Raw genomic sequence first — 24560 nt, 5'->3', positions numbered from 1 at the left:
TGTTCTCGAGGGGGAGCTGGTGTTTATTACTGGACCACTTAGATGACATGAGGTTGTCTGATTTGCTGAGCCAGAGGACGGCTAGAGAGGGTCAGAGCGGGAGTGGTGACCCCGATGTCCATGATGCCATGGATGGACATGGAAGCAGCTGAGTGGGCCGAGGAGTGACCCAACACAATGTATTGTGACCTCTGGTGTTCCAGAGGTCGAGAGAGGGAGTATTGAGATTGGAGAGATATTTTGCTGCTATTGTTAAAGGCTCATGTTCTCACTGAGATCATCGATTTCTACTTACATTTCTTTCTGGGAAAAATGGGGATTACTTTGGAAACAGGAAGCATTTTCCCCAATAAGCAGCCCTGGATTAGTAAATCACTCCAACATGTTCTCAGGCAGAAGAAGCTGTCTTGTTATGAGGGAGAGAAGAAAAAGATTGAGGCACAGAAACTTGTTGAAAGAGAGATAAAGCAGCTAAAATCAGGTGTAAAAGTAAAGCAGAGGATGAGCTGAATAAAGGACACTCAAGGCTGGCTTGGAAAGGAATGAAGTCCATGGTGGGGATGCAGAACAAGGAGCAAAGATGAATGTGATGCTGAATCAGCAGAAGACTTGGACTCATTTGATTCCAGCTTTGATATCATTGATTTCAATGAAGAGCTTTGTGATTGTAGCAAAGGGCTGGTAGCTCTGAGAGTCCCACTGATGAGGTGTTTGTGTGGAAATCTCTTAGTGGGACCAAAGAGAGAAAAAGCCCTGGTCCTGATGCTGTGGGAGGGAAATGATTGAAGTGTGCTGTGAGGAACTGACTGGGAGATTTTCACACATTTTCCAGTCCTCCTTGGAACAACAGGAAGTTCCCAGCATATGGAAACAAAGGTTAAGTGTCCTATGGCACTCAGTGATGATGGTGCTGTGGCCCCACCACCTCCACCTCTTTGTAAAGGAACTAACTGTAATCTGAAGCTTCAAATGGAACTAAGACTTCCTCCACTAGGTGGCAGTGTCTGATGAGAAAGTGTTAGTGGAGCTGGCCTGGAGTCAGAAACAGGAAGATGCAGGATTTGGGCTGAAATGGGGGAAAGTGGTTCGCACTAGTGCCTTAAAGCAAGAAGGTTGTAGGTTGAAGCTTGTTGGCCTTTCTGTGGAGGTTGGATGTTCTCCCACAGTCCAATGAAATGCTGCTTAGGTTCATTGGTGCTTCTAAATTGGCTGTAGGTGTGGATGTGAGAGAGTGCTTCTCTGTCTCTCTCTGTTGGCCCTGTGATGGACTGCTCACCTGTGCAGGTGGACCACGCCTCTTGCCCTATGACAGCTAGGGCACAGGCTGCAGCCCTGTGAGCCTAAGCTGAATAAACAGTTAGCAAAAATGATCCATAGATGGCCTGAAATCCCCCAGTTAGCAGTTTGGTAGATAGCTATGACATGCTAATCCCATCCAGCAGCTGTATTCTACCTGTAAGCTGATCCCTGCTGAGCCAAAGCACTTTTTCATATACAAATTACAACCTTTAATAGAAACCTATTGGTCAGCATCTTATTAGCCTGCTGTTAGCTTCATTCCACAGAAAACTGAGAGAAACTAACAGAGTTGATAAAGAATAAAGAGAAATGTGCTGATTTAAAGCCTTTGAAGTGCTTCAGATGATCTCTGTCCACTTCTGTCCACTCATTCATTCATGTAAGCTTTCTAATGCAGCTTTGATCTTCACAGTCTGCTTCATGAAACTCATTCTAACCCTGAATGTCAGAGTGTTCCTCCTTCTCTTTCCCATCATTCATGCTGGCAGTGGAGGAGATTTGGATGTTGGACTGTGTTTTGGATGATGTGTGTATGTTTGTGTTGGACTGCTGTCTGTAAAGCAAACGCACATTTTGCTTTGGATTTCAGTGTCAGACAGACTTTAAGGTGGAATGAAGAGTTGGAGAGTTTCACAGTGAATTATCCAGTGGAGGATTTTTCTTCTTCTTTGAAGGTTTGAAATGTGAACATTGTTCTGCTGCAGTCAATGGACTAAACCAGAGAAGAAGAAAACAGACTTTACCATGAAGATCCTCAGTGTGGATCAGTATAATATCAGCCTGATGTCTGCAGTTTAGTGTCAGCACAACTTTCACATCACATTCATCTCAGCACAACTAAAACATGCTGACTGACCCCAGAGTTTCAAGTCCACATCCTGGACTCTCCAGGAAACCACACAGATGCTTCACTCCTGAATCCTGCAGCTTGTTGTTGCAGCTCAGGTCCAGCTGTCTCAGATGGGAGGGGTTGGACTTCAGTGCTGCTGCCAGATAATCACAGCTGATCTCTGACAAACCACAGTCCCTCAATCTGTATAAAGAATGAAAGATGTAAGTTTATTAGACAAAGTGTGAGCTTGAAATCATTCAGTGTTTCATCATCTGTTCAGAGCTGAAGAAGGTTCAGAATGTAGAAGTTTAGAAAATGGAAACTCCAAACAGCTGAAGCCAACAGGAAGCAGCTTCAAACAAACACAACAAGAGAAAAAACTCTGAATGTTTCACATTAAAGTCGTACATTTCTCACAAAGCTCAATTATGTGACAGACATTTCATCCCATGTCAGTTTGGCCTCATCCTGGGCCGGATTATCCAGCACACACTCTGACCACAGGCCCAGGGGCCACGCACAGCTGGGCTCCATCCAAGAGACAGCAAACAAACCAACACAATAATAAAAGCACCATGTGATCTTCTTACATCTTCAAGACAAACATAGTAAAAACATGAGCATATTTGTTTCCTGATAAAATGATGTGACAGGTAGAACAGAGTAAAGTGGTGGTGTTACAGCCTTTCTCCCCTCTGCTGCCGAGGCTGTTAGTCTCTCCCAAACTCAGCTACAGGACTTCCAAATGAATGAAAGCAGCAGAAGTGGCTTTACAAATGAAAGAGGAAGAGGAGAAGAAGAGGAGAGGGAGGCCACCCTGACCATCACTCCAGCTGAAAACATCACACTTCTATTAAAGTTGGTGAGAAAATGTTGAGCAGGATGAGCTGCTGGCTAATCTGGAGGCTGTAGCAGCAGCTCACAGTCACAGTGGATTTCCACTCATGAAAAAGCTCTGGCTGCTTCATTTCTCATCTCATATCAGAGACTTTAATGCTTCACTGAAGCTGTACTGTGATGCTTCCATATCCCAGTGAGGCCTCCATAATGATTTCAGCTGTTCTGTACACACACTGTGTGCCCTGTATGGCTCAAAGTCTCTGCAGCCTGTTTTTATCTGCTATCATCAGATCTTCATCATCCTCATTCACATCCCTCACACACTCTACAGCCTCATCAGCACTGACTTCATCTTCACTGACTGATGGAGCACAACATGAACCTGTGGAGGCTGAAACACTGTCCTGTCAAACATCTCCCCGTCACCACTCCACTTCTGTCAGCCTTTAAATGAACCCTGCTCAAGTCTGTCACTTCTGTTTGGAGCCAAAAGGAAAAACTGTTGTTCAGTCGTTTGGAAAGACAACATTTCTGAAAGCACTCAAACTTCTTCACATTTGTCTTCAGACACATCCTGAACATTTAGGATCTAAAGAAAGTTTCAAACATCAAAGACCTGAAATATAGAAAAACAACAACAGCCGCAGTCAGTGAACTCACCTCAGAGTCTCCAGTCGACAGTTTGGACTCTCCAGTCCAGCACACAGAAGCTTCACACCTGAATCCTGCAGCTTGTTCCCAGTCATGTCCAGCTCTGTCAGATGGGAGGGGTTGGACTTCAGAGCTGAGGCCACAACTTCACAGTGAGACTCTGAGAGTCCACAGTGAGTCAGTCTGTGATGATAGAAAATATAAAATGTGTTATTATAAAAGCAGAAAATCTGCATTATAAACACAGACTGAATGTATATGAAGACAAAACAGAGTGAGGTCATAATCTGATGAATCTGCTCTTCACATCTGTGCTTCAGCTCCTCTTACTGTGTTTGACATGACACAACGATTGAGTCTCTCTCAGACCTGCAGACTTTTAATGAGAATCTTTGTTTGGCTTTAATCTGCAGATGAAGGAGGAAGATGGTGTCACATTTAGGCTTCCATAATGTCCACAGTCTGTCACTGAGATCTGATCCAGAGTGAAGACACACATTTGGACTGTTTCCTGTTTTGACTCCAGAACATTTTGAATGAGTTCAGCTCAGTGAAGAGTTCCAGCTGGAAAGATGATCTCTGTTTGCTACCTGCTGTCAGGTACGACTGTTCACGTCCACACGCAGGAAAAACCTGCTGACTGTTACCAAACGGAGCAGAAATCTCATCACTGGACAATAATGATGAATGAACTCAGAGCTGCTGATATCAGATCTGATTTCAGGGGAACTAAACACAGAAATGATTGGCTCATTTTAGCTTTCTGAGCCATTATCTGCTGGTGTGTCGCTAGTTGGCAGAAAATGATTTGTATTCCTGTTCAGGGCTTCAGTGTTTATGAGTCCAGATCCAGGTGACAGCAAGTCAAAATGATGTTACCTGTCTGTGTCCAGCAGCAGCCTGTATTCACTTTGAATATTGTTATAACCTGACATGGATCAGTTTGTCTTTGATTGGTTTGTAAATGTCACTGTTTCCATTGGACCTGAGTGACGTACAAAGACAGAGAGGGAGAGAAAGGAGAGAGAGGATGGAGACAGCAAAGAGAGAGCAAACACAAACAGGTGAGAGTGGACAGGTGACCAAGGTCAGCAACCAATCAGAGAGCTTCTGTTTGACCCACAGTCACTGATGATGACTGCACATAACCAAGCAGTGTGTTACTCTGATATCAAATATGGATCCTGCTCTTATAATAATGATCATCAGATGATATTATTGTGTTATTTTGTAGCTGAATACGATGTTTGTGTGATTATCAGTGAAAGAAGCAGTGAGGAGGATGGAGAGAGAGAGAGGACAGAGGGTGAAGTTAGAAACACTAAAAGGATTTTTCATGGATTTCATGGATGATTTGAGTGATTTCCAGCAGGACACTTAAACATGTCAGTGGACGTCCTAAAGAACATATTCACTGATATGAAACGTGTCATTGAACAGGATTAATATCAGTGGAAACATGGTGGAAACAGCTGTGACTGCATGGATGTGACACACTTCAAATCTGTTCTCCACTCTTGGATTTGGGATCCATGGAGCTGCTGCTGAGTCTGTACAATAAAGGAATGGTGTGGAAGGTTGCAGCGTACGGACACAAACACTTTGTGGTTACAATCTGATTTTATTTTCAAAATTAAACTACTAACCTACACTGATCAATGATGTTAATGATCACATCTGGACTCACCCAGCCTTTCTGCAGTTCCTCACAGCTGGAATCAGTCTCTGTTGTCCCCGCTTTGATGTGTTGTACTTCTGCAGGTCCAACTCATCCAGAACCTCCTCTGACATCTGCAGCATGAAGGCCAGAGCTGAGCACTGGATCTCAGAGAGTTCCTTCTCTGATCTGTTCTCTGACGTCAGGAACTCTTGGATCTCCTGAAATAATGAGAGGTCGTTCATCTCCATCAGACAGTGGAAGATGTTGATGTTTCTGTCAGGGGAGATGTCATAACTGTTCATCTCCTTCAGGTTGTTGATGACTCTCTGGATGGTTCCTGGACTGATCTCTGTCTGACCCAGCAGACCTACTAAGAGTCTCTGGTTGGACTCCAGACAGAGGCCATGAAGGAAGCGAACAAACAGGTCCAGGTGGCCATTTTTACTCTGGAGGGATTTATACATGGCTCTGCTCAGAAATACATCAAGTGATTGGAGATCATCGTCATCAAAAAGACTGGTGAAAGATTCTGATTTTAGAAACATCTTCAGCACCTCCGTCTTCCTGTTGGTGTGACAGTGGAACATGTAGACTGCAGCCAGAAACTCCTGAATGCTCAGATGAACAAAGCAGTAGACTGGTTTCTGGAAGATCACACACTCTCTTTTGAAGATCTCTGTACAAACTCCTGAGTACACCGAGGCCTCTGTCACATCCAGACCACACTGCTCCAGGTCTTCTTGGTAGAACATGATGTTTCCTTTCTCCAGATGTTCAAACGCCAGCCTCCCCAGCTTCAGAAGAACTTCCCTGTCAGCCTCCGTCAGCTCCTGTGGACTCGTCTCATGTCCCTCATGGTACTTGTTCTTCTTCCTCTTTGTCTGAACCAGCAGGAAGTGTGAGTACATGTCAGTCAGGGTCTTGGGCAGCTCTCCTCTCTGCTCTGTAGTCAACATGTGCTCCAGAACTGTAGCAGTGATCCAGCAGAAGACTGGGATACTACACATGATGTGGAGGCTCCTGGATGTCTTCATGTGGGAGATGATTCTGCTGGACAGCTCTTCATCACTGAATCTCCTCCTGAAGTACTCCTCCTTCTGGGCGTCAGTGAAGCCTCGTACTTCTGTTAGCCTGTCAACACATGTAGGAGGGATCTGATTGGCTGCTGCGGGTCGGGAAGTTATCCAGACGAGAGCCGAGGGAAGCAGATTCCCCTGGATGAGGTTTGTCAGCAGCTGGCTGACTGATGACTTCTGTGTGACATCAGACAGCAGCTTCCTGTTGGTGAAATCCAATGAAAGTCTGCTTTCATCCAGGCCGTCAAAGATGAACAAAAGCTGAGAGACAGCCAGCTTCTCTGCTGTGACCTTCTGTAATGTTGGATGGAAAACATGGAGCAGCTCCAGAAGACTGTACTGCTCACCTCTGATCAGGTTCAGCTCCCTGAATGAAAGCAGAACCACCACACTGACATGTTGGTTCTCCAAGCCCTCTGCCCAGTCCAGAGTGAACTTCTGCACTGAGAAGGTTTTTCCAACACCAGCCACGCCGTTGGTCAGAACCACTCTGATGGGTCTCTGTTGGTCAGGTAAGGCTTTAAAGATGTCCTGGCACCTGATTGGAGCGTCATGGAGGGCGTCCATCTTGGAAGCTGTCTCCAGCTGCCTCACCTCATGTTGGGTATGAACCTCTTCACTCTGTCCCTCTGTGATGTAGAGCTCAGTGTAGATGGTGTTGAGGAGGGTTCTACTTCCTGTTTCATCACTTCCTTCAGTCACACGTTCACATCTCCTCCTCAGACTGATCTTATGTTCATCTAAAACCTCCTGCAGACCAACGTCTGCTGAAAGAAAGAAAAACAATGAGACTAAAGAGAAAGAAAACTCTTCAATGTCTGAACAACACAAGAAGTCCAGTTTTCAGAAATGAGTCCATCAGCAGACAGATGTTCAGTCTTACTTTGTACACAGCTGCTCTGACTGGCTGTCTGCAGTCCAGCTCTGCTTCTGGATCTTTCTCCACACTGTGCAGAAGCTCTGATGGTGACACAGAAAAGTCACAGTGGAGATACTTGTGTCCACCTTTGATTAGACTCATTATAAAAAGGAAAACAAAGTTTGAACACAGTCATGTTTCCAGTTCACTGACTTACATTTATTCCATGGACACTCACTCTAACCTGAACCACAGCTACAACCCAACATTGTTGAGGCCTCATCTCCTCCTTTCCTGACTGTAGAGGTTAAATATGCAACAACCAACAAATAAAAGAATTTGGTTCATTTCAAAGAAATTCACACGGTGACCAAGTAAAGTAACCGTAGTAAAGGAGACAACATCCCGTTGATGGTGGGATTATTTGAAAGATTTGCTTTGGTCACGTCACCAAATGCAGTTGAACCACCCGTGAATCCATGTTTGACCATTCTACCACTCTGAGCTCTGCTTTTGAATCATTTTATTATTATCATCATTCATTTATTCATTCTTTGGAGGGGGGCTATTTCCTAATGCCGCCCTAATAAGCTGATGTTCAAGGGGAAATATAACAGAAACTCTTTCAGTGTTATTCATTAATAAATGAACAGATAAACTGTGAAGAAGAAAAAAACTGAGATTTAAAGGAGAGAGTGAGAAACTTGATCATCCATCCTCATAATACATGTTTATCAGTATCTGCTGTGACCATACTGCAGTAATAACTACAAGTCTACATTTCTGTGACTGTTGATCAATCACAGCAGGAATCTGAGCTCATCTCTGCACACAGAGCAGCTTCAGCTCTGGGATAAACTGCTCGCTTCACGTCCTTCTCAGCTCACAGACACTCATCCTGATATTTTCCTTTAACATTTGATGGTATAATTCATCAGAGTTTACACTTTATCTGCATAAATACAGAAAAACAGACCCAAACACCAGAAACCATCAGTTTCACCATGTAGAATATATTGTTGTTTCCTTGCTTTTAATTCAGAGAAAAACTCTGATTTTGATTTTCTCTGTTCTCTTTGCCACAGCCCATCCCAGCAGCAGCTGAAGCAGCTGACTGTCACAACACCGAATAACACTTTAGGAGGAACGTCTTGATGCATTCTCAATCATCCAGGAAAGTAAATCTCCAAAAGTTGATTCTGTTCATCTGGACGTAGAGTAAATGTGGTTATCCCAGCTGGACTTTTGTCAAAGCTGGGATAACCACATTTACCAGCCGCTGCTTAAGCAAAAACCTGTAGTGATCCCGTACGTGTCAGGAGTATCGGAGCAGTTGAGACAGATTTTTTCTAAACACCGGGTCTCTGTGGCTTTTAAACCCCAAAACACGCTGCGCCAAAAACTGGTCCACCCCAAGGATCAGAGTAACAGAGTAACATAGTGTAGCTGTTAAGTGCAGGACGATTGGCAGGATTTATACATCGGGGAAACCAAACAACCTCTGGCTACAACACAGCAGAGCCACCTCGTCAGGCCAGGACTCTGCAGTCTATTTACACCTGCAGGCCAGTGGACACTCTTTCAATGATGAGGATGTAAAATCCTGGACAGGGAGGAACGCTGGTTTGAGGGCGGAGTCAAGGAGGCCATTTACGTGAAAAGGGAAAGACCATCTCTGAGTGGAGGAGGGGCCTAAGGGTACATCTGTCACCATCTCTTACATGCTGTGATTGCAGCCATTCCCCAACTCTCTGTGAATGGGACTCATGACCATTGATCAGTGGTTGTTGATCAATGGTCATGAGTCCCATTCACAGATTCACACACAAATTTGCATAATTAAGATTAAGGAACTGACCTCCCAGCCCATTGTTCCTTCAGTGGGCTGGTTTCAGTTATTATTCAAATGTCCTGTTTATAAGATTGAAACCTGCAGTCAGCTGAGACTGAAGGAGTCACCTGGATGATGACGAAACGTTTCTCCCACAAAACGCTACGTCCAGATGAACTGAATCAACTTTTGGAGAAAGAAGTTGAATCAGTATTTCAGCTTTAAGAGGGTATTTTAACACAAACATCAGTCCTTCTACTTAAGTATGTTTGACACTTTGTTTAATCATCATTTTTAATGATCAAATATAATTATGTTTGTTATTTGTGGATTTTAAATGTCCTTGACAGAGACAGATGATGATCATTATCCTGCACTGTGGTCTCAGGTTTGGTCGAGCTAGCACAAAGAATGGCTATGTTGAACTTCCTCCTGGGATCTACACTAAGAAGTGAGTCCAACATTAGCAGGGTCTCTTTCCTTTATCTGATTCACTTTAGCATTCACAGTCACGTGAAGCTTGTTATTAACTCGATAAGTCAACCCAGGCTTTCAGCTGAGCGCTCACATGAAACACATGGTGTTGGCAGCATCTGATCAATCATATTCATGGAGACGTGTATCAGCAACAGAGCAGCTGAGTTTGCAGAAGGAAGTCAAACTAAACCACAGGAACAATATGAGGAGATTACACACATAATAAAATACTAGCAGTAACACAGCTGCTGCAGACAAATCAGTCGTGTGATCGTGTGTGAGAGGAGAAGGACTGTAAAGGAGTTTGGTGTTAAAAGCTCTGTATGAATGTGGGAGACTTTGAAGGGCTTTAAAAAGGCCAATATAAAATAAAAGGCAGCAAAATTGCTGAGTGTGAAAGTCACCAGACTTATCAGACCTCTGTGATTAAGACCTGTAAGAACACCTGTTTGTACTTGTTGGCATTATATCAAACACACACGTATATTAAGCCTTTGTTTGAACTCTGGTTGAATTTGTTACTTTCAGACTGTGAAACATCACAGAGGCTGCAGCTGCAGATCTTTTATTCACCTGGAAATTTACTTTAAATGTTAGATGGAAAATGTATTGCTCAGTTTAACCAAAGTAAGAACAAGAATCCATAAACCTTCATAAAGACAAACATCTCCCAGAACATTGAGCTGCTGAAGTGTCACTGAAGGGAAAAACTATTTGTCCTCCTCCATCCAGCAACACCTGAAACACCTGAGTGGAAGCTCCTCCCTACACTGTGTTTGAAGCAAAGCACAAAGGAGACACCTGCTGGAGCAGCTGGAGTCCTACAGACACTCAGCCTCTTCACTACACAAACACCTCCTACAACATCCACTCTTTCCACTCTGACTGCTGTGTTTGTGGAAACACTCCAACATACACCGCTTCACATACCAACATAGAAATGTGTGTGAAAAAGAGCTGAGCTGATATTAAACATGAGGATTTATTCAAAAATACAGAGTCAGGAACAACATCTAGACACACATTACCTCTCAGCAGCAGAAGAACAGCCTTTAAAGTTTAGACCAACATTCTTCGACCTGTTGCTCTTTAAGGAAACACAGCTGGGTTCAGGTCCAGGAGATTCTGGCCTCTTATTGATCCTAAAAGAAAAACAATAAATGTCACAGCTTCATGAGACAGGAAGGAAAAACTGGAAATATTAAATTAAAGACATGATGAACAATCTCATAAAAATAATGTACTTACTCTTTGTCACATAACAGTCTTTTGTTAAAGTTTACAACAACATCCTTCGACATGTTGCTCTTTAAAGAAACACAGCTGGGTTCAGGTCCAGGCTCTGGATTAGTTTCAGGGTTATGTCCAGCTGAGCCTGGTACGCCCCACAGCTCTGGGCTTTAAAACAACACACACAGAGGTATGAGTGTGAATAATGATGGAGCAGTGATGTGAGTGCTGAGCTGTGACATGGAGAAGAGTCATGGACAGTTAGAGATGGTCATCTCACCTCTGAGCTTTGGTCTGGCTCTCATGTTCCCCACACAGAGTGCTTTTAGAGGGAGGGACTCCCTCCTCTCTGTCCTCACACTGATCCATGCTGCTCAATTCACATCAGCTCACACACACTTTCTACCTTCACCTGCAGAGGAAACACAAATCATTCATGTGCACATCAACTGAGAGCTGCAGAGGTCGTGTCTGATGTGTTGGACTAACATCCATCTGAGACGCAGCTTTCATCAGTTCACTACAAAAAGTGTCACAGAGCCCAGTTCAGCCTCCAAATCCTCCATTACTGTAGTCCTACAAAGCAGCAGGTCAAACATGGCTGCAGAGAGCAGCTTTATGTCAGTAACCATGTCCAGGACCGAGCTGACTGCTTACAGAGTTCATACTCTAACTGCTAGCTGCTCTGCTAGCTAAGCTAACTCAGTAACAGTGACTCTGACAGCAGTTACTGTGGAACAGCGGCCGAGCTCAGGACACATTCAGTGTGTTTAGTCTGAGTCCTGGACTCTGATTCAATGGATTCAGTCCAGCTCAGAGTTTCATGTGTTCATCAGAATAAAATACATGTACTAATATAACAGAAGTAATGCTCTGAATGCAGGACTGTAATGGAGGATAAATAAGGTTTTTACAGCCTGAAAGAAACATTCAGTTCATATATTTGTAGACAGTGAAGCAGCTTTTAATACTGCAGCTGTTTCCTTCACCTGTGTGTGTGTGAGCCACACCTTCATGTGCTGCTTTAGAAATATGTGGTCTGACTGCTCAGACTGAGTCTAGGAGGAAAGTTCACACGCTGGAGAAAGTTTTGTTCCTAACTTTGTCAGAGTTCGGCTCCAAAGACGAAGAAGACGGAGCTCACAGTCTGTAGATGGTCCTCAGTGTGTGTGTGAAGCCAAGAAAGCACACAGGAGTGTGTTTATGTCAGCAAATCAGTGTGTGTGTGAAGCACACAGGAGTGTGTTTATGTCAGCAAATCAGTGTGTGTGAAGAGTCTGAGGGAGTGTGTGAATGAGACTAAACACTGAAACCAACAGTCCAAGAAAAGCGTCTGGATTTCTTTAAGTTTAACTTAAAGAAGTCCAGACGCTTTTCTTTTTGTCTCCATAATGTCTCCATAATGCTGCAATGTTATCTGCCCCAGAAACACTGTGCAGAAGCTCTGATGGTGACACAGAAAAGTCACAGTGGAGATACTTCTGTCCACCTTTGATTAGACTCATTATAAAAAGGAAAACAAAGTTTGAACACAGTCATGTTTCCAGTTCACTGACTTACATTTATTCCATGGACACTCACTCTAACCTGAACCACAGCTACAACCCAACATTGTTGAGGCCTCATCTCCTCCTTTCCTGACTGTAGAGGTTAAATATGCAACAACCAACAAATAAAAGAATTTGGTTCATTTCAAAGAAATTCACACGGTGACCAAGTAAAGTAACCGTAGTAAAGGAGACAACATCCCGTTGATGGTGGGATTATTTGAAAGATTTGCTTTGGTCACGTCACCAAATGCAGTTGAACCACCCGTGGATCCATGTTTGACCATTCTACCACTCTGAGCTCTGCTTTTGAATCATTTTATTATTATCATCATTCATTTATTCATTCTTTGGAGGGGGGCTATTTCCTAATGCCGCCCTAATAAGCTGATGTTCAAGGGGAAATATAACAGAAACTCTTTCAGTGTTATTCATTAATAAATTAACAGATAAACTGTGAAGAAGAAAAAAACTGAGATTTAAAGGAGAGAGTGAGAAACTTGATCATCCATCCTCATAATACATGTTTATCAGTATCTGCTGTGACCATACTGCAGTAATAACTACAAGTCTACATTTCTGTGACTGTTGATCAATCACAGCAGGAATCTGAGCTCATCTCTGCACACAGAGCAGCTTCAGCTCTGGGATAAACTGCTCGCTTCACGTCCTTCTCAGCTCACAGACACTCATCCTCATATTTTCCTTTAACATTTGATGGTATAATTCATCTGAGTTTACACTTTATCTGCATGAATACAGAAAAACAGACCCAAACACCAGAAACCATCAGTTTCACGATCAACGGGAAGTGGCTCAAACGTCACAGGTTCATAACGTCACCCTGAACTCCACTCACGGAGTTTCTGTCGCCATTGTAGTTTTTAAAGTCCCGTGATAAAGGCGGGTCTTTCTGTGAATCCGCACGCTCATTGGCTAATAGCTCGAGATTGACACATCGTTATCCAATGAGCGTGCGGGAACTTCCGACATAAAGTTGTTTCCTTTGAAAAACCAAAGTCTGATTATTTTTGCCTCCACTGACGGAGCCTGTTGTTCCCGCCACAGAGACACAGTAATGTCAGAGCGGTGTTAACACTCACCCTGCCTCAGCACAGCTCTCACTCTCCTCCTGCTCTCTCACACTAAACGGAGGCTCAGCTAAACTCACTTCCTCTCTACTTACAGGAAACCAGCGCTCAGAGGAGCCGACCGGCCTCACATTTCACCCACAGACACGAACAGCGTGGAATTATTTTATGTCATAAGAAGAAACATATTCATGTTAACACTCACCTGCCTCAGCTCCACCTTCCTCCTCCTGCTTTCACTTTCACTGCTGCTCCCTAAACACAGAGGATGCTGGGACTTGTAGTTGTTTCCTTCCGGTGCGGTCTTCCTCTTTGTTTGTGTTTGTGTTCAAGTTATTTCGATCATGTAAACATCAACATTAATTACAACAATTAATTACAGCAAAAACCATCATTATAATTATCTCAATTGATATTGTAATCTCAGTTTTCAACACAATTGTTCATTAACTTAAACAATGTTACAAGATAAATATATATTCTTAGTGCTTATTTTCTGATTAGATTGTTTTATGTATTTTAATAAGAGAGGCCTTTATAAACCAATCGCAGTGTGTGTCTGGCAGGAAGTGAAGCAGGAAGTCTGAATATAGCTTGTGAGCTTGTGAGAGACATTTCAAAATGAAAACAGAGGAATTAGAGAATGAAAGTGCAAAGTAATAGTAATGAAAATGATATTAAATAAATGTCTTAGTGTGTTAATACAGGTGCCCATGGACTTGCTCAACCTCCTGGAAGAATACAGCAGAAAAATGATAGATTAACAGAATTGGGACGAAAACAGGCTTTGGTTTAAAATGTCACAGCTTCACCTCTCATCCTGTCCTTATCCTGAGAAGAAGCTTAAAGGACAGTTAATCTCCTGATGAAGACAGAAGACAGACAGAACAACACCGTGGACTTGAAGAATTAACAGCAGGCAAAAAGACAGTGCACCTGACCTACAACACTGAAGGGTCCAGCAGCATGTATGTTGATGGAAACATGCGCTCTGAATTACAAGCTGGAAAGTGTACCAGTGACATGACTGTGTGAAACCACTGGATGGGACTGTCTGAGTTCATATTTGCCATGCTGGGAGTTAAGCGCCAAGAAAAGACTGAAAAGAGGAAGAGAGAAGAAGAAACAGCTGATGTGGGCCTGTGTTTGATTTGGGAGGCCACACAGGAAGTTGAGAGAAGAGGGGACGAGGACCGGTGAGAGGTGAAGGTTGGACGTGTTAAAGTGACAGCATAGGAAAGTTGGGTTGAACATTGAGGCTGAATTTGTGGGTTTAGAAACATCCAGAGCATCACAACAGAAAGGTAAATAAAAAAAGAGAGAGAGATAAAGAAATAAATAAACTAATAATACATAAATGAATAGAAAAATATAAAACACACATGTAGAAATTGTCACATGTGAAATTGTTTTTGGAGAGAATCAGAAGTGAGACAGTTTGAATCCACAGTTCAGCGCAAAGATGCAGGAATTAAATCTGATTATAAAAACACATCGAGGCAACGAAGACCAGCTTACACGCAATATTAATATGAACACACAACATACACGCAATGAAGACATGCTTACACTCATGAATGTGAATACATGACATAAATGCTGAATGGTGTAGATTTAACACACTTAAAGGCTGAAGCTGAGGAATAACTCAGGAAGTTGCAGGACAATAGAGCGACTTTTGTGACAAGGAAAAAGAGACTGGGAGGACCAACCAGTGATTAGAAGCTTAAAGCAGGTTTAAAATAGTGAATTAGAAGTGGTTTCCAGCTGATTGAGCAAAAGAAGTGACGACTGTAGAAATAAAAATAAAAGAATAATAATTGAATTATGCAGCAATGTTTTGAATATGCATTTCTGTTGTCAGGGCAACTTCTCGAGATGTGACTCAATATGCAAATTAGTTGAATGAGTGGGGACAGAAAAAAAAGAAAAACTCAAGTTTCCTGTCTAAGACATGAGTGAAGTTTGCATTAAGAGAAATATATCTGTGACTGTGTGAGAAGAACTGTTTGGTAAAATATATGATAGCAGCCGCAGGACAATTAAATAAAGTCTGTGACTAAGTGCAGTCGTGCAGATTTGGAGAAGAAGTTTATAATTTAGTGATGACACATTGTTATAAAGTGTTTAGAAAGGGCTTAATGGGAATATTACTGTTGGGCAAACTGTGCGGCTTTAACAAGATTTTCTGTGTATTTAGCAGGTGAAACTCTGTCAGCTGACTTCAGACTGTCAGGAAGCTGAAGAACCTGAGGCCAACCACTGAAACATGATGTGGGCAAAATGAACAGAGGGAAGGATTTTAAAGGACTTTAGGACTTACTGCAAATGTTACTATGTCAAAGTTACTGTGACTCAAACAGAGGAAATTCTGATTTTCTTATTTCCACACCCAGCATGTTTTGGGTGTTATATGCTATTAAATACTTTTAAATAAATTAAAAAGTATTTAATAGCATATAACACCCAAAATATGCTTCGGTTCACATTTAACTCCAGAAAATCATCAATCAAAACATGGATATTACCTGACCACAGATTCGTGGTGACGTCACTGCTCTTTTAACTGTTCGGTGTCTTTGTTTGTTTGCTGGTTGTAGAAATGGTTTATATGAGCTTTGAGCTGAGAGTCAGAGGTTTCTGTGGACACTGCTCATGTCGGCACTTATATTTCTGACCTTTTCTTATAACCGATTAAACATGATCTCCTCCCTTTTGCCCCCATTTTTGGTGGTGTAGGTACAAATGATCAGGCATGACATTCTCATAATAAATAAGATACTGCAAATAATTATTTCTGCATTTGTGCGATTGAAGTGAATTGAAAATGTGTATGAAATGACACTGTTTTAAAGATTTGGCCTAAATAATTTTGGAGTGAATGAGTCTAAACATGATGACCTAACTAGTGATACCCTGACACACACACACACACACACACACACACACACACACACACACACACACACACACACACACACACACACACACACAGCATGTTATGCCAGTTTCAGCTGAAACTATGTTTCAAACCATGTTCCGGGTTTTTAGTTCACCATTTATGAGGCTTCAAGAAGAAAATAAAAGACAGATCTGAATGTTTGAAAATGTTTTGGAAAGATTCTGTAAAGATGAGATGAAAAATACTCAAAGGATAAATTTAATTGGTTTATTATTTAGATAAGTTGAAAAAAGTTAAACAAGCAAGTAAATGAAGAAACAAGGTAAAATGAAGGAATAATGAAAAAAGTTAAACAAGTAAATGAAGAAACAAGGTAGAGGAGAGAAAAGCCCAACAATCCCCTCTGAGCAAGCAGTTGGCGACAGTGGGGAGGAAAAACTGCCTTTAAACGGGCAGGAACCTCCGGCAGAACCAGGCTCAGGAGGGGACAGTCAACGGCCGGGACTGGTTGGGGGGGTTAACAGAGGTGGAGCAAGACGAGGCTACATCAGGTGAGGAAGCAGTAGCGTCTCTCCTCCGGAACAAGTGGAACCATTTTTTCTTTTTTTTCATGCACTTTTCCACGAGCGCTTTTTTCTCCAGGATGAGATTTCTCAGCTCATCGATGGTTTCTGCGTTTTGTTCTTCAAGTTTCTCACATCTTTGTTCCACCTCTTCCAATGTTGCTTGTTGTTCTTCAAGCTTGTCTTTGAGTTGTTTGGATGTTGCCTCCTGTATCAGCTTGTCCTTGTGCATGTCTGCATTTCTCTGTTGGACCTCTTTGTGCTTGTCTTCTAACTGCTCGTTTCTTTTCTGGATTTCTTGGAGCGTGAGCTGCAGGTCTTCATGTATTTTGTCTTCTTGTTGTTTTTGCGCCTGCATTTGAGTGTTTTCACACTTCAAGTTATTGAATTCCACCAAAATCCCCTTAACGAGCTCGGAGTTGTTTCTCGCTATCTGATCGATCCTTCTCTGCATCTGTGAGCAGCGTTTCTCCAGTTTGTCCTTTTCTTCTTCCACTTTAGTTGCTTTGTCCTCCAGCTGATTACAAAACTCTTGCAGTTTTAGATTTTTAGACTCAAAGTCCTGGACGATACGTTTTCCTTCTTTCAGTCTTTCTTGCTGTTGCTCTTTCTGTTGAAGAAGGTCTTTATTTTGGCGCAGTGTTTCATCCAGGCTTTCTTTCAGCATGCGGTATTTTTCCTGCATGCTCTTCAGTTCGTGCTGCATGTCTCGTTGCTTTTTGTCCTGCTCTTCCTTCTGTTGGAGGAATTCTTTCTTTTCTTCCACAGCTTCATGGAGCTGTCTTTGGAGGAGCCGATTTTTTCGGTCCATGTATTGGAGATCCCGTTGTATCTTATCAGTCATCGTTTTCTTGTCTTGGAGCTGGTTGGTCATTTCTTTTAGTTCTGCACTCTTTTGCCTGTTTTCTTTAATGAGGTGCACAATCTGCTCTCGGGTCTGAGCAAACTTGATTCCCCAGCCCTCATTAATAATTTTTATGTCCGGCTGGCGCTGTTGTCTTTCTTCCAGCTCTTTATTTTGGGCTTCCATTCGTCTACACTTGTCCTCCAGTTGAAGTTTCTCTTCTTCAATTTGTTGCATTTTTTTCTGGAGAAGGTAGTTTTCCTTCCTACTCTCCTCTAACGCCCTTTGGAAGGATGAGACGCCATTTGGGGAAATTGGCCGGCCACGCCAGGAAGGAGAGGCGGCGTAATCTTTTTGAATTGGTTGTTTTTTTCTTGGAAACATGTTGGAGTTTCTATACGATGACTTTGAAGAGCTTGTGGTGAACGTTTTGTAGGCTGCAAACACAGATGCTGCTGAAACGAACTAAAACTTGCTGTTTCTCACCCCTACTTAAGGAAAAACATCAAAGGACTTAAGATTCTTAAGATCTATGACATCATCACTCCCTAAGCCAATGAGATTGTCACAAGACATTTTGGAATGGGGTATTTTTTTTTAAACTGTTTTCAAACTTAACTTAAAATTTCAGTGTTTCCTGGTTGTGGACTATTGGTTAGTCCAGCCGATTAAGAAATTAATTGTCACAAACATCACTAATATTATATAACAGACGACAGAAAACAAGACAGTTTTTTTTCTACGCAATAGAGGTATAATAAAAGTTTTTTTAATTATCCTACTTTTTATAAAAGAGAACATTTATTAAAGATTATGTATTTAATTAAAAAACTCTGTTCATCTAAAGCAGGGGTCAGCAACCTTTAAGACCCAAAGAGCCAAAGAGCCATAATTGGCCTATCTGGGGTTGAAAGGCTCGATAAATGCACGGCGTTTCGCCGGGTACACCGGCTTCCGCGAGTGTGACGCTTATTTTGAGCGATGAAAAAATAACAAAATTTTATTTGTATATTGCAAAATCACAATAATCTTCCAATTTAGAACTACAAGTTAAAAAAAGAACTAACATAAATAAAATACACTTCAGCTAATTTATTTTCACAAACCACGCGGAGCCGCACTATAAGGACTAAAGAGCCGCAGGTTGCCGACCCCTGATCTAAAGGGTTTAACAAAAAGGGGGAGCTTCCTGCTGGAAATTGAAATGTCCCCATGTCCCCACTGGGCGATCGTGGCTCAAGAGTTAGGAGTTCGCCTTGTAATCGAGCCCCGGCTTGGACAGTCTCGGTCGTTGTGTCCTTGGGCAAGACACTTCACCCGGCAAGACACTTCACCCGTTGCCTACTGGTGGTGGTCAGAAGGCCTGGTGGCGCCCCAGGGTGGCTGTAGCTACATCACCAGTGCGTGAATGTGTGCGTGAATGGGTGGATGACTGAGCGTGGGTGCTTAACTAGTTAAAAAGACAAAACAAACATCTGTCTCTTATTTTTTATGTCACACAGGAAAGAAGCTTCAATGTCTGATGAGAAGACATTAATTTGTTGGTGTTTGTGGTGTTTGGTGCAGTTTTCTTGTTCTCTGGCTTGTTGTTTATTTACAGTGGAGATGAAGATCTCTAACAAGTTGATTTGTTCACATTTGCACATCTTAATTTTTAAGAGGAATGTGTTTTTTTGAGTTTGTACACTATATGCATGTAAGGCAACCGTTTCCTTTTTCTGTATTTTTGTGTGCTGCTCTTTTAACAAAAGGGGAACAAAAGACATTTAAATCGACCTCAGATGATTTGTTTAAATTTTTACAAGGTCTTACTGAGGTGATGCAAAGTGAAACATGCTTCTTTTTTGGTAATGTGCTGGAAAAGCTTGAAAATTGACCTTGAATGTGCTTAAAAAGTGCTTGAATTTGACCCTAAAAATGTGTATGAACCCTGCATATATTGCAGTATTTACAGTTTATAGTAGGAATTTCATGGCAACAGCTAATCTTTATTTTGTTTACTGGGAAATGAAATGCTGCCAATTCACAAAGCTGTGCTTCAGCTGCACTTCCTGTTGTAGACTTGTGATGCACACAGGCTCTGTTCCAGCACTCAGCATGTTCTTCCTTATTTGCTCCACCAGGGGGAGCTCCTAAACTATGACATCTTGATAGGAGTGAACCAGGGAGAGGGGCTGAAGTTTGTGGACGACAGTGAGGACAACGACGGCATCTCAGCTGCGGCGTTCGACTACACCATCTCCAGCTTTGTTGACAACCTCTACGGCTACCCAGAGGGTGAGGACGCCACCTCTGTACACTGCCACTTTTTCAGTTATTCCATTTTACAGCCTCCTCTCACTTAACTGCATTTTGCAGCATCATCAGGTTTTGTCTTATTAGGAGCCGCGTTTGTTGATTTGTTCGTTTTTTTCTGTTTGCTGTATTCATTAAAATAAACGGATAATCGTCAAAATGACAAATGTGGACAATTATCAAAGCTTACATTACAATTCTGACAGCTTGAGTTCACATGAATTTTCAAAAGAATATCAAAACCTGTGAAAGTGCTTTAAGCGTTTAAAACATGCGAGTAAAGAATGGAATCAGTAACATGTGAGCCCAGTGAAGTGCATCAAACAAGACAAGCGTGCTAAAGAGAGCCACTCATCCACATCACAGCGTGTCTGCGCCTTAACCTTTGAGGCTCTGTGGGCAGTAATGCTATCATCCCCCAGGTAGTCGGCTCCCAATCTCAGTGTCGGTGTTTCTGACAGATCGGCCTGCGAACCCCTCACAGCCGGACCACAGTCACAGTACAGACATGTTTGGATAATGCAGTCATGCTTCCTCTCTGCTGCCTGTCACTCCTTCTGTTATCAGAAAGACTTTTTTTTCCTCTCTAGATTTCTCACTCGCTTCCTGTTTACGGACCACCAGTGGGTGGCACCAGCTGTGGCCACTGCCAAACTCCATGCTGAGTTTCAGTCCCCAGTTTACTTTTACACGTTCTACCACCACTGCCACACCGAGACGCGGCCCGAGTGGGCCGACGCCGCGCACGGAGACGAGATACCTTACGTGTTCGGCGTACTGATGATCGGTGCCACGGACCTGCTCCCGTGCAACTTCTCCAAGAACGATGTGATGCTGAGCGCTGTGGTCATGACTTACTGGACTAACTTCGCAAAGACTGGGTAGGCCTCATGTCACAGTAGTGTAAACTGTACACGTTACTGTATGTTCACTGATAGCCTTCTAGTCATGTTGAATACTTGAATCTGGGTTGCTAGTTTAATTCCCGTGTGGCTTTGAAGAATTGAACATACTGGTTCACCAAAAGCATCCAGATCCCAGAGCAGCCGGTTGGTCTTAGATAGTTTAAAGGTTGCACAGAGAATGGGCCTCCTGTCTGTATTCAGTGTATTGATGCCACATGTTACTTATAATGGAGACTGAATATAACTTTGAACTGAAACGTTTAACCTTTATGCTCCACCAGGGACCCCAACCTGCCCGTCCCTCAGGACACCGAGTTCATTCATACCAAGCCCAACCGCTTCGAGGAGGTCATCTGGACCAAGTTCAACTGGAAGGACAAGCAGTACCTTCACATCGGTTTGAAACCTCGTGTCAGAGACAACTACAGAGCTAACAAAGTGGCCTTTTGGCTGGAATTAGTCCCTCATCTTCACAGCCTGCACGACGTGCTCTTTCCCACCACTACGCGCTCCCCCGCAGGCCGTGACCCCGGCACCATGAGGCCCAGAAACAACGTTCCTCGAACCACTCGTCATCCTTACCCTACCTTCCCATCAGATCCTGAGCCCGAGGGCTCAGAGCGCCCGCCCCAGGACCTCTTTCCCGGAGACACCCGCGACTACTCCACTGAACTGAGCGTGACAGTTGCAGTTGGAGCGTCGCTCTTCTTCCTCAACATCCTGGCCTTCGCCGCCCTTTACTACAAGCGTGACAAGCGGCACGAGATGCGCCGGCACCGGCTGTCCCCTCAGCGGGGCGGCCCCGCCAACGACCTGGCTCACAGCCAGGAGGAGGAGATCATGTCCCTGCAGATGAAGGACTGGGAGCACGACGCTCACCACGACATGGAGCCCCTGCGACCCCACGACATCCTGCGGCCCGCCTGCCCTCCCGACTACACCCTGGCGCTGCGCCGCGCCCCCGACAACGTGCCGCTGATGACGCCATACACCATCACCGTGATCCCCAGCACCATCACCAGCATGCAGCCTCTTCACGCCTTCAACACATTCCCCTCCACCGGCCACAACAACACCCTGCCCCACCCCCACTCCACCACCAGGGTATAGTAGGGACAGGCTCGACACAGCGCCACCTAGGGACCAGGAACACTGGCTCTGCTTCCGCTCTGGAAGGGAGGCCTCTAGACGTGGGCCTTCGTTCTGTCCTCTTATTCTCTTCTTTCTCCAAAAGCAACTCCACCTGCTGCGTCATGTGCTGTGAAACTTGGCAGCTCCCTCCACTGGTGGCATGTGGAGGTGCAACTGAAGTGTCCAGCAGCAGATGAGCAGTTTGGGGTGGGTGACTCAGATCTTTCAAAGATACTGTTTTCAAAGACGGTCTGCTGTTTCCAGGCTCAAGACCTCCAACATTTGTCAAAGGGACGAATGCTCTCTCGCTCCTCGCTGTTTTCTCTTTTTTACGCTGGCGTCATCTCTTTTTCCATCTCCTGTGTGTTATGTGCACATTATGCTTCTCTTTTCTACATCCGTGTTTTATTACTGCTCTCTTCCTCTCATTTGACACGCCTCCCTCCTGCTCTTCTCTAAAAATTCCCGATCTGCTGAGCAGTCTGGAGGGGGAGGCGTACACTAAACATATAACCATGAAAACACTGATATCTTTCATTCGACCAGCATTTTTAGGTGCCAAGTAAGTACTGCTGTGTTTCATTTCTCATCGAGGGAGAAGAAAAACCAAAGAAAAATAGAGTTTCGCTATTTACCGTCAACTAACAGAGTTCTGTCATGTTCTCATGACAAAGTGCCAAACTGGCCTCAGTCGTGATTTTCTTTCTTCCATCTTCTCTCTTTTTGTTGTTTTGTTTGAAGCATTTGTTTAATTGTTGTTTTTTATTGTGTGGAAAGAATTTTTCTGAAAATATAGATATAGAGAAATGATATTATATATAGTTCTATATAAAATGTGTACAAAGGAGAAAGTATATAAAAGGGTTTTCTCAGTGGGGGATCTATGCATGAATTATTTTTAAAGACGCGGGGAAAAGGACACCGTACCTGTCGATGCACGTTTCCCAAAATCTAAATGAGTCATATCGCTCCATGTTTGCTACTTTTGGTTTTTGGTTTTCTCCCGCAGAGTAAGAGCATCGCAGGAGCATCGCAGGAGCATCGCAGGAGCATTGCAGGAGCATCGCAGGAGCATCGCAGGAGCATTGCAGGAGCTCCTGAAGTCAAACGACGCCTCCCAGCACTCATTTATTAAAACGGAGTCGATGCCAAAAGTCTTAAACGTTAGAATCAAAGCAACAGCTGTGAACTCAGTCATGGTGTCATGTGCAGCCTCCGTCTTACTGTCACTACTTTTTCATTTTAGGGTACGTGAGGTAAAGCGTCCGTCGATGTAGCTTGATTGTACAAAATTATTTTTCTACGTTATTAACAAAACAGAGCAGAGACTGATGCTGCTCCTGTCTGACCCCCTTATGTCTGCCACATGTGTATTCTGACTTCATATCATCACTGCTCCCTCCCTCCTCCTCTCTCCATCCTACACCGCCTTTGTTATTTAACACCGACCCCCCCCCCCAAACTGATAATCAGACAAATTCCCAAACAGCTGACTTCACTGTGTCGACACCGTTCCTGACTATTTCTGACCTCAGCTCAGCTCTGCTATTATCCTCACATTAAGGGTTCGTTCACCTGCCTGCAGATGATCTGTGAGCTCGTCGGTTGTAAATTAAACTCTAAGCACACTGAGGGTAACCGGGAGGCGTTCAGGGCCTGCAGTGCAGAGCTGCAACATGAAAAAAAGGGATGGGGGCTCAGATTTCCTGAACAGGGTGGAAACAACACGGTGGGTTTGTGCTGTTTGTGATTCCTGCTCCGTCACTCTGGTGGAGACGACTGCAGCTCAGCAGCGCTCCCTGCTGACCCTCTGATGAAGATGTCAACAGTATGTAAACTGAGCTGATGTGCTGCTGTTTGAGCCCACGTGGTAGCGTACGTCCAGTATGGGAGAACTTAGTCACCGGTGCTGTCTTTGCTTGTGCTCTAGCTTTAGCCTGTTTGATTGTTTGTTTTCTATTTTATTACTGCCTAAAAGGGGAGGTGGGGGAAACACATGCCTGACTTCTCCTGTCAGAGGTTTTGTAAGCTCACTGGAAGGGAAACGTGCACAATGTAAATCATAAAACAACTGAGTGGGGCTGTGCTGCAGGTGGATCAGTGCTGTGGACAGTAGCTGTGGAAAAGAGACTGGACAAAGACTCTCAGCCTTAAATACAGGACAGAGGATGATCCGATCATCTTTCAGCTAACAGTGTCGAGCAGAAGGACGGCCGGCTGATGCGTCCGTACGAACCCTTTTGTACTCACTCCTGTGTATAAGGAGGTGGCGAGGGGTTGTGTAGTTAACCTCAGTGATAGGTTTGTAGCATAAACCTATTCGTTGGAACGTTAAGGACAATTTAATTACATAGCAAAGCAAGACACGAGTAGGCAAAGTTCTTCATGTTTCCCGTGCACGGGAGAGAACCGGACAAACGCCGTTCCTTCGCTTCACCCCAGTTGCTCTCGTCCGCTCCCCCGTAACACTGCTCTTTTATTGAGGTTACATGAATATACATATGACGTTCATTAACATATGACGTCT

At 43.6% G+C, this 24560-nt stretch overlaps 3 protein-coding genes across 3 annotated transcripts in view; 1 reads left to right on the top strand and 2 right to left on the bottom strand.

The window, feature by feature from the left end:
• Positions 1–24560, bottom strand: part of LOC143416813 (NACHT, LRR and PYD domains-containing protein 12-like) — a 379525-nt gene that overhangs the window by 329572 nt on the left and 25393 nt on the right. The gene's annotated exons all lie outside the window — the stretch shown is intronic.
• LOC112432356 (protein NLRC3-like) lies at positions 39–9990 on the bottom strand. Its single transcript, XM_076877826.1, has 3 exons — positions 9981–9990; positions 5333–7125; positions 39–191 (listed from the first exon to the last, which is right to left on the bottom strand). The coding sequence occupies exons 1-3, from the start codon at positions 9988–9990 to the stop codon at positions 39–41; spliced, it is 1956 nt and encodes a 651-aa protein (XP_076733941.1).
• On the top strand, positions 18085–22017 carry LOC112433291 (neuroligin-2-like). The gene is made up of 4 exons (XM_076877824.1): positions 18085–18134; positions 19792–19996; positions 20565–20878; positions 21184–22017. Exons 1-4 carry the CDS (start codon positions 18085–18087, stop codon positions 22010–22012), a joined length of 1398 nt encoding a protein of 465 aa, XP_076733939.1. The 3' UTR covers positions 22013–22017.

Source organism: Maylandia zebra, linkage group LG3, assembly GCF_041146795.1.
Source record: "Maylandia zebra isolate NMK-2024a linkage group LG3, Mzebra_GT3a, whole genome shotgun sequence".
In the NCBI taxonomy this organism is placed as follows: Eukaryota; Metazoa; Chordata; class Actinopteri; order Cichliformes; family Cichlidae; genus Maylandia; species Maylandia zebra.
The sequence above is the reverse complement of the archived record's forward strand: the minus strand, read 5'-3'. Positions and strand labels throughout refer to the sequence as shown.

Coding starts and splice junctions, on each gene's coding strand:
- LOC112433291 (XM_076877824.1), top strand. CDS start 18,085: ATGTTGGAGTTTCTATACGATGACTTTGAAGAGCTTGTGGTGAACGTT. Junction 19,997..20,564: donor AGGGTGAGGACGCCACCTCT/GTACACTGCCAC, acceptor TTCTGTTATCAG/AAAGACTTTTTTTTCCTCTC. Junction 20,879..21,183: donor ACTAACTTCGCAAAGACTGG/GTAGGCCTCATG, acceptor ATGCTCCACCAG/GGACCCCAACCTGCCCGTCC.
- LOC112432356 (XM_076877826.1), bottom strand. Junction 192..5,332: donor AACAGAGACTGATTCCAGCT/GTGAGGAACTGC, acceptor CTGGAACACCAG/AGGTCACAATACATTGTGTT.